The sequence below is a fragment of the Aptenodytes forsteri genome, unplaced genomic scaffold (genome assembly GCF_000699145.1).
Source record: "Aptenodytes forsteri isolate BGI_AS27 unplaced genomic scaffold, ASM69914v1 Scaffold179, whole genome shotgun sequence".
NCBI lineage: Eukaryota > Metazoa > Chordata > Aves > Sphenisciformes > Spheniscidae > Aptenodytes > Aptenodytes forsteri.
The window spans coordinates 850889-860932 of NW_008795378.1; the positions used below are offsets into that span (position 1 = coordinate 850889).

General features: G+C 41.1%; 1 protein-coding gene across 1 annotated transcript in view; it reads left to right on the forward strand.

The window, feature by feature from the left end:
* SERPINI1 (serpin family I member 1) overlaps positions 1 to 1633 on the forward strand; it is a 26107-nt gene extending 24474 nt beyond the window's left edge. Inside the window, exon 8 of the mRNA XM_009280539.1 lies at positions 859 to 1633. Coding sequence (XP_009278814.1) covers positions 859 to 935 — 77 coding nt within the window. The 3' untranslated portion in view covers positions 936 to 1633. The remainder of the gene's footprint in view (positions 1 to 858) is intronic.
* Positions 1634 to 10044: the final 8411 nt, after the last annotated feature.

Sequence of the window (10044 nt, forward strand, 5' to 3'; positions counted from 1 at the left end):
GTTGGTCTTTTCTCCCAAGTAACAAGTGATAGGACGAGAGGAAACGGCCTCATATTGCGGCAGGGGGGGGTTAGATTGGACGTGAGGAAAAATGTCTTTACTGAAAGAGTGGTTAAACATTGGAACAGGCTGCCCAGGGGAGTGGTGGAGTCACTATCCCTGGAGATACTTAAAAGATATGTAGACGTGGTGCTTAGGGACGTGGTTTAGTGGTGGACTTGGCAGTGCTAGGTTAACGGTTGGACTTGATGATCTTAGAGGTCTTTTCCAACCTAAACAACTCTATGATTCTAATAATCATTAGCTGATTGGTGTGGCAGCTTCTGGGGCTCATTTTTGATTCTGTAAGGAACATTGTCCAGCAGCTCAGGCATATAAGGGTCAGAAGTGATCATGAAGGTTACTCTGATTAGGTGTTCATGCTTCAGTTAAGGTTAGCTGCCACCTTTGGAGCCCCCCCAGCCTGGAAACCAGTACTGTGTCATAACCACTTGACATCAGTGGCAGTACTTCATGGACCTTCATCAGAACCACTGAAATGAAAGTGAACCTTTGTGTTGATTTCTGGTGTGTTTTCAATCAAGCCTTCAGAATAAGCAGAGAGGCACTGAAATGCAGAGGATTTCACTGTTCTTCTCTGTACTGTATCAGTTCTGAATACAAAGAGGTGCTCTTCTCTAGGGCTGTTGATCCATTGCCTTTTATGGCTACCAAGTTCTGAGGGACGCATGTTCCTATAAAAATTGTGCACCACATGCTCTAGAACTTATTATCAGTATTCATCATCTTATAATCTCAACTTTTCCTTTCAGTTCTGACACCTTTCCTTCCCTTCCTTCCTTTCCACTTTTTCCACAGGTACTGTGTTATTCATGGGAAGGGTAATGCACCCTGAAGCAATGAATACAAGTGGCCATGACTTTGAAGAGCTCTAACTGCCACCAGCTACCAAAAAGAGGAGATAAGCACATAAAGTTTGAAGTTAATATATTTAAGGTTTGCTGTGTTTTCCCCCAAGATATTGTTTAAAATGCTTTCAGATCTAACTGCGTGCAAGTCAGCTCCAGAGGAAAGCTTACAGTATTAAAGTAATGGTTCCGTTTCTGTCACTGTGATTGCCGTGTCCTTAAAATAAAATTGTGTACATGTCAACAACGGTTTCTTGTTCTAGTGAATTGTAAAGCAAAAAACTGCAAATCCATTATTCGTAACTTTTTTACAGTCCAAAGACTGACTTGATCAGTGAGACAGGAGCAGAATGTATGCAGCTCTGAACAATGCAAATGGAAAAGCTTGATGATAACTTATAGAGTTGAAGAACTACATTTGGAAAATGTGATCTCTTCCTGTTCCTGTAAAAGTAGTAAACAGACTGCGATACGCCGTCTCATCAAAGTTAATGGAACAAATTAAGCCTAGTGGATTTTACTCTGTAAGATAACTGTGGTAGACTTTGTGTGAACTCTCCCACATGTGATTCTAAAATGTTGCTTTTATGAATGCTCCTGCATGCAACTCTGCAATTCACCTTCCGTAACTGTTGATGCCAATAAAATTTTATCGCATGAATATTTGAGACTAGTCAGTGTAGAATAGCTATGTATGTGACTGAAGTAAAATAGTTGAATAGTAATGTCATTCGTGTGGACATATTTTTCTCCCCCAAAGTAGTTGTCCTACTTTAACCTAAGCTTTGCAGTATCTCATTTCACTGATCTAGAATGATCTTTCTCAAAGTAAGAAAAAAAAAAAAACCACCGCCCTTAATTTTAAGTGTCTAAAAATGTTCTGTTAATAAATAAATGTCTAAAGGAACAACATAATCCTTTTTATTCCCTAACTTTTTACTGAGAATAAACTGACAGAGAGGAGAATGACACAGACCACAAGTAAATATTAGCAGGGGAATTAGTTGCTGTTTCCATTTGCAAGAGGAGGAGAAGTACCAGTTGTCACCAGAGAGGCATATAATTATTTCTTCCCTCATTGTGCAAGATCTAAAAAAGAACAGAAGTTATTAAAAAGGTAAGAGAGAATAAGAGAAAAGAAGGGAGGAGCTCCTTTGAAACAGATCATAAATACAAACTTTTGGATAATAAGTGGGTTTCTTCTCAGTCAATAGGAGTTTTGTCTTTTGAATTCTGTGGGAACAAATGCATATTGGCTGAACTTTAGTTTTAGTTATAGGCTTCTCTGGCATACATTTACTTCAAAACAGCATAGATATTGCTCACAAAGTTATGCATGCGAGGAGAACTTCCAAAATTTGACACATTGTTCACTTTTTTTCCTGCTGCTGGTGCAGATAATGCAGGTCAAACTGCGAAGTGATGGATATTCTCCATGGAGGCTGGTTATGCTCTTTCGGAGAAAGAGCATTTGAACACATTTCTAGCCCTGCCTCCTTGAATTGTTTAGTTCTGTTGCACAGAAGAAAAATGGAGCTCCTTAGTGTATTGCTGTTGCTTATTACCTGTAGTGTATTATAGTCTGGACTTGGTGAGACAGTTTTTGTATGCAAATTTAGACAAAAATTGTAATTTTAGTTCTGTATAGCTAAAAATGTTATGCTTGGGAGAGAAAAAAGGTAGTGCTTCTAAGAAGGAGAAGGGGCTAATTTTACCAAGTTATAGAACTAGCCTCACTGCAGGTAAAACCAGCTCCTTTGACATGGAGTTACACAAGGGCTGGTTCTTCATGTTTAAATGATTCTATGAACATCACTTAATGTCTGTAAAAATGACCCGTATGCTAAGGATCTCTTGTGGTTTTAACCTCATGGGAGCCCGATTTTTAAGCAATTACATTTTTTTCAGGCTAATTTTTGAGATGTTCACTCTGAGTTGGAAAGACATGAGGAAGCAGATGACAACCCTCAGTCATGTTTATTTTCAGTCTGTCGAAAGTTCTTCCTGACCAATTTTGTGTTTTCTTTGCATTAGTTCCTTGCAGCATAGATGCTTCTTACCAAGGGAAGGACTGAAGATAGATTTGAACTAAAGCTATGGCATTATGGAAGGACAGCTGCCAGTCAGAAGTATTTATAGAGGAGATCAGGCAAGTGCATAGACTTCCCTAACAGTTGGACTGAGCATAGGTATAAGTGGAATGATGCAGAATCGCATATTCCAAATCTGATTCTGAGAATTGCCTAAACAGGCATATAGGAAAACCAGCAGAAACAGAAATGCAAACACTAGTTATTTCACTTGATACTTTCCTAGTCCTTACAGATGCAAAATAGCCATCCCATGTTTCTTGAAAATTAAGAATTGTCTGGTTTTCAACAACATGAGTTGATTTATTACCAAATTATGCAAAGATGTTAGTTGTAGACCACAATGAGAACAGCTCTCAAACAATACTGTTTTTCAGTAGTGGTAGTATCTTAAGTATTGTTACCAATTTATTGAGGTGTATGAATACTATTCCGTTGTGGTTTTTAATCTAGATTTTGTTTAATGTTCCTTTCAAGGATGCTATTGCTTTTTTGAGACAAAACTAGCAAAATAATTTTGTCTTTTTGTTTGGATTTTTTTTTTTTGGTAAGGGGAATTTGTTAATAGTGGCTCATGTGAGTTCAGGAATGTAGTCTTAAAAAATTAAAAAAATGTATTTTGTGTTGGAGGCTATATCAGAAAATAAATTACTGAAACTTCTATAGTTGTGCTGTGTAAGTGACCCATGATGTGACACTGTCTACTGAGATGTTCTGTGATGCAGATGGAGTTTAAGCATGAGATGCAGTTGCCTAATGCTATCATCTTCTCTCTTGCATACATCTACTGGAGTCCAGGTAGAAATGCTTTTCAGAGCTGCAGTTGGAAAGAGTACTTTCCCTACAAATCCTTTTAGTAGTGGTGCTATCACTGGAGACTGACATATTTAACTAATAAGATCCCACTTGTACATGACCTTGAGCACCAAACAGTTTTTCTAGATTAGTACTACATTCAAACAAAAATTTGTCATGTTGTATAAATTGGAATGTTTTTGTTGCTGTTCCAAGCACTAATTTTCACTATCCTTCCACAAGCCTTGATAATGGCAAAGTAAACTGTTGTTTCAGTTTCTGTGAATCAAGTACGTAAGAAATTCCTCAAACAAATAAGATCTTAGTGTTATACCAGAAACAAAAAAAAATTTAGCCAAAGCTTTTGTGGCTAATTCTTATTTTTCAATGATGGACAAAAGAAGAAACCACAAGATGTCACTCTATCCTAAGAAGCTGAGAAGTACTTTCCTGCTGACAGTAATCCTATGGGAGTGTTGGAAAGCTGAATATCCTGAATGGGACTCAAGTATATGTAGGTCTTGGTAAAATCAATGAGAGTTGCTTGAGTTTGAGAGCATAATTAGACCCAGGTGCGCAAGTTTAATAATTGGGGGCAGGGGGAAACAAACCCCCTTTGTGTTACAAACTTTTCTCTGATTCCTGATAACAGATTGCTGGATTAAGGTCATTGCTCATAGGGGAATTTTTGTCCAGTTCATAGCCTGCACTATTGCATTGTGTACTTGGTGTGGGGTGAAATAAAAGAAAAAGTTTGTTCTTTCCGCTCATCTCCATGAACAGCAGTAGAGCTGTACTGTGGTTACTTCAGAGTGTCAGTGCTGAAATAGGAGACATTTTCTTGACTACAAGAAAGAAATAACTAGGGTTGAAGTCACTGACATGCTGGCCCTATTATTATGTTGTTTTCTTTTGCTTACCTCTTTTATTTTCCCCCTCCCTTGCTGCCTTAAATACAGTCACTAGAATTTCTGCGTGAGCAGATTCCCAGTGTGTTCTCCCCTTGTGCAGTGAGGTTACACCACTGTCAGGTGTTCTATTCTCTTCTGGGGAGGAGAGAGTATTTTTCCTATGAGGATTTTCTAAAAAAGATGACAAGGTGTTGTGGCATGGCTGCACTGTTAGCAGGCAGCTAAACACCACACAGCCATTCACTCACTCCCCCCCACCTCCAGTGGGATGGGGGAGACAATTGGGGGGGGGGAAGTAAAATTTGTGGGTTGAGATAAAGACAGTTTAATAGGACAGGAAAGGAAGGGAAAATAATAGTAAGGATGGTAAAAGAATATACATAATAAGTGATGCACAATGCAATTGCTCATCACCCACCGACCGATGCCCAGCCAGTTCCTGAGCAGCAGTCACCACCCCCCTGGCCAACTCCCCCCAGTTTCTATACTGAGCATGACGTCACATGGCATGGAATGTCCCTTTGGCCAGTTTGGCTGTGCCCCCTCCCAGCTCCTTGTGCACCTCCAGCCTTCTCAGTCGGTAGAGCATGGGAAGCTGAAAAGTCCTTGGCTAGTGTAAGCATTACCTAGCAACAACTAAAACATCGGTGCGTTATCAACTTTGTTCTTGTCCTAAATCCAAAACACAGCACTGTACCAGCTACCAGGAAGAAAATTAACTCTATCCCAGCCAAAACCAGGACACAAGGCATACTCCAAATGCGGTGTTTACAAGCTAATTCTTGAGTTGTTCCTGTCCCTTTTAATGGGCAATCTTTGCTTTTGTCCCTGCAGTGGAAAATGGAAATATATGGATTAAAAAGAGATGGATGACTTACCCCCAAAACCCAGTGCCAGGGAGGAGGAAAACGGTACCTTAGTAACTCAGATAATACCAGCAAGAAGTGGATTCCTTCCCCTGTGAGCTACTTTGCATCTACTGACACAGTTGATGAGAAATTGTAGATTAATTTAGCTTGTAAAACTGTCTGCAGTTCCCAAGGACTTTGCATCAAGCTGCAGTAGTTACAGGTGTCCAGATAGAATGAAGCCTCTGCCTGCTTACTGGGGACCTTTGTTAATTGGTTCAGTAGCTTGTCTTTGGCTTCCAGCTGGCATTGGTTAAGGGCTATAAAACAAAGTTACACATGAGAAACCATTCGCAATACACATAGTTGGTACTGTAAAACTCATGAACCAACACTCCATATCTGTTACCTCCAACGACCAGGGCTTCTCAAGTGACGTTCTCTTTATATAGTACTGCTCTTACAACAACATCCACATGAATGTTTTTCATTTCACAGCAGTAATTAGAAGCCTGAGTCATGGACCAATTCCTCTAGGCATTAGGCAAAGTGAATAAAAAGATAGATAAAAGTAATGTAATAAAATGCAGTTTAAATTGCAGTTTATAGACAATAGCACAGTGCAGTAGTCAAGGCTGTAAGGCTAGTGAAGGATATCAGACTTATTCACACTTACTGTGGCAGGCAGGCAATGGAGAAAGGTGGTGAAAATAAATGTATTATCCAAACAATAGGTGAGTCTCAGCTCCGCTTGCTATTTTAGAAATTGTTCAGACTTTTTCAAAACACCTTACAAATGCAGCCTCCAAACTCCATTAATGGCTGCGCCTGGAAGTCAGGCAGCTAATCATTCTCAGATAGGTGCAACTCCAAACCAAACACAGCAAAGCTCAAAACGTTGGCAGCTGTTTCTAAAAAGCATGGTATGCAGAAGTCTTCACAGCACTCTCCACTTTTGACTGTGATCAAATAGTCTGAAAGGTTTTTTTCTTAATGATGTGTTTGCAACACTGTGTTCTGGAAACTAATCTGGCAGATAGTGATCGTAAAATTCTAGGTCTACTAGGACCTGGCTGAGGAAAAACATTGAAGTTGTTCCTGCAGCTGGGGAATTTAGCCCATTGCCTGAGTTTTTATCTTTTCAGCCACGCTGAATCACAATATGAATGATGTTTCAGATATGACCCATGCTTTACTGATAACAAGTTGTTTTACTGTCTAGCTCTCATAAACACACATCTTCTCTTCCCTATGGAAGAATCATCTTTTGGACAAACTGAGGGACGCATTCCTACAGAAAAAATGATTCTGTATTTGTGTAGAAGTGCTTTTAAGTAAGGAAGAAAAAAACATACAGACGAAATCTGAATTGTGTCTAAATCATGTCTTTTGTGCTCTCATTAAGGGATTAGAATTGGCCATGGAAAAATCCTATTTTTTCTTTAAGAACAATTTGTTTAGATGGGCTTCAACCATTCCTTCAAGTATTCTAATGCTACCAAAAGAGTTTAGACCCAATCATAGTTTAACATTTTTACTCTATTTACATGTATTTGTTAAGAGTCATATTTTAAAACCAAGCAACTTGCAGTGCTGGAATGCTTACAAGCAGTAACTGTATGATAGCATTGCCTGAACAGAATGAAAGAAATACGTCAAAACATGCTAAGAAATAAAAGACATCAAGAAGTCCATCTTGCCCCGAGACCTGTAAGGATCATGGTCTGGACAATGCCAAATCTCACCAGTAACCAACAGTCTGACACAAAAAGCCTATTTATTTGAGGTTTTTGTCATTGTCAATATACTTTGTAAATGGCATATTTCTAAAGGTAACAGCCAGAAAGCTGGCATAGTTTGACACAGAAATTAATAAAATTTCACAAGTTTATCACAAGAGGACTGGTCTTAAAATTCATCAACTCTCCTGGGAAATGTTCTCTTTGGGTCAGGCTGCAGCTTGGAATTACCAGCATGTAGTGGCAGGCTGTAAAACTCTCCTGCCAACTCTGAACCAAGGATATGTCTTCACCAGCTGAGCTGCTATTAAAACCCTCAGTGAAACCCACAGAGAGGTAAAAAAGGCCAATTCTAATGTTGCTTCTTCCTGTTTTACATATGTGTCTCCACTGCTTTTTCCTCTATGGAATTTTCTCCTTGGTCTAAACAAAAAGAGAATCAGAGACAATGTGCTACAGTTTATAAGTTCACTTCAGATTTTTTGAACAGAAATTATTTGCGAATTATCACAATATTTTAGTGTTAGTCTTACTGCTACAGTTTCGTAGGGTGCAAGCTGAACAGGCTAACCTTGAATATTTTTAATTCATTTATTTTCCAGTGTCATTCGAAGTTTAATGTGTATATATCTATGGAACAAAGTGAGAAGGTGATCTCTTGATTACTGACCTTTTGAATTGTGACACGTGGGACAGAGAGCTTGGAACCATGAGTAAAATAGCTTGCCTTGTATCGAGCACTTACAAAATCATAGAATCATGGAATCATGGAATAGTTTGGGTTGGAAGGGACCTCTAAAGGTCATCTAGTCCAACCCCCCTGCCATGGGCAGGGACGTCTTCAACTAGATCAGGTTGCTCAGAGCCCCATCTAACCTGACCTTGAATGTTTCCAGGGATGGGGCATCCACCACCGCTCTGGGCAACCTGTGCCAGTGTTTCACCACCCTCAGCGTAAAAAATTTCTTCCTTACATCTAGTCTAAATCTACCCCCCTTTAGTTTAAAGCCATTCCCCCTTGTCCTGTCACAACTGGCCCTGCTAAAAAGTTTGCCGCCATCTTTTTTATAAGCCCCCTTGAAGTACTGATAGGCTGCAAGAAGGTCTCCCCGAAGCCTTCTCTTCTCTAGGCTGAACAACCCCAACTCTCTCAGCCTTTCTTCATAGCAGAGGTGTTCCATCCCCCTGATCATTTTCGTGGCCCTCTTCTGGACCCGCTCCCACAGGTCCCTGTCTTTCTTGTGCTGAGGGCTCCAGAGCTGGACGCAGTACTCCAGGTGGGGTCTCACCAGAGCAGAGTAGAGGGGCAGAATCCCCTCCCTTGACCTGCTGGCCACGCTGCTTTTGATGCAGCCCAGGATACGGTTGGCCTTCTGGGCCGCAAGCACACATTGCTGGCTCATGTCCAGCTTTTCATCCACCAGTACCCCCAAGTCCTTCTTGGCAGGGCTGCTCTCAATCCCTTCATCCCCCAGCCTGGATTGATACTGGGCATTGCCCCGACCCAGGTGCAGGACCTTGCACTTGGCCTTGTTGAACTTCATGAGGTTCACATGGGCCCACTTCTTGAGCTTGTCCAGGTCCCTCTGGATGGCATCCCGTCCTTCTGGCATGTCGACCACACCTCTCAGCTTGGTGTCATCTGCAAACTTGCTGAGGGTGCACTCGATCCCACTGTCTATGTCATTGATGAAGATATTAAACAGTACCGGTCCCAATACGGACCCCTGCGGGACGTCGCTCGTCACCAAGGACATTACCATTTCTTCCTCTTCACTATGACGATTGCAGCAAGGTAGGCATAAGCCATCCTAAGGGAGAAAGTGCAATTACCTCTGAGCAGAAATTAGGGATTGTCTAGTTCCATAACCTTAAATGTTTAAATCAAGCAAACAATCACATAGTGTCCAAAACACCCATAGCAAAAAGCATCATCAGAAAAAGCTAAATTTAATCAGTCATCTGGAGCCTGGTCCAAATCCCTCTGTAGTCCATAAAAAAAAAGATTGCCATTACTTTCAGTCAGTTTTGGACCATGTGCACGTTTCTCTCAGGCTATGCCCTGAAGCATGAGTACAAAGAACTGGGTGGGAACTGACACACCTATGATTTTGTGTGATTAGTAAGAACTCAATTTTTGCCCCATTTGCAAAAATAACTTCAGGCCACCTACCTGAAAATACGAAATGGACTTCTAATCACAGTGTTTCTACAAAAAAAAAAGTCAAGACTATAAGCATGCAAGATGTCCCTCACAGCATCCTTCTGGACAAGTTGTCCAACTGTGGAATGAGCGGGTCCGTGGCGCACTGGGTGAAGAACTGGCTGAAGGGCAGGGCTCAAAGGGTCATAGTGAATGGGGCTACATCTGGCTGGCAACCGGTCACCAGCGGTGTTCCTCAGGGTTCAATTCTAGGGCCAGTCCTGTTCGATATATTTATCAGTGATCTGGATGCAGGAGTTAAATGCACCATTAGCAAGTTTGCTGATGATACCAAACTGGGAGGTGCTGTTGACTCTCTTGAGGGACAAGAGGCCTTTCAGAGGGATCTGGATAGATTGGAGCATTGGGCTATGATTAATGGGATAAAATTTAACAAGTCCAAATGCCGCATTCTGCACGTGGGATGGAATAACACCGGGCACAAGTATAAATTGGGAGAGGGGTGGCTGGAGAGCAGCCCTGCAGAAAAGGATCTGGGGTGCTGGTCGACAGCAGGCTCAAGAGGAGTCAGCAGTGTGCCCTGGCAGCC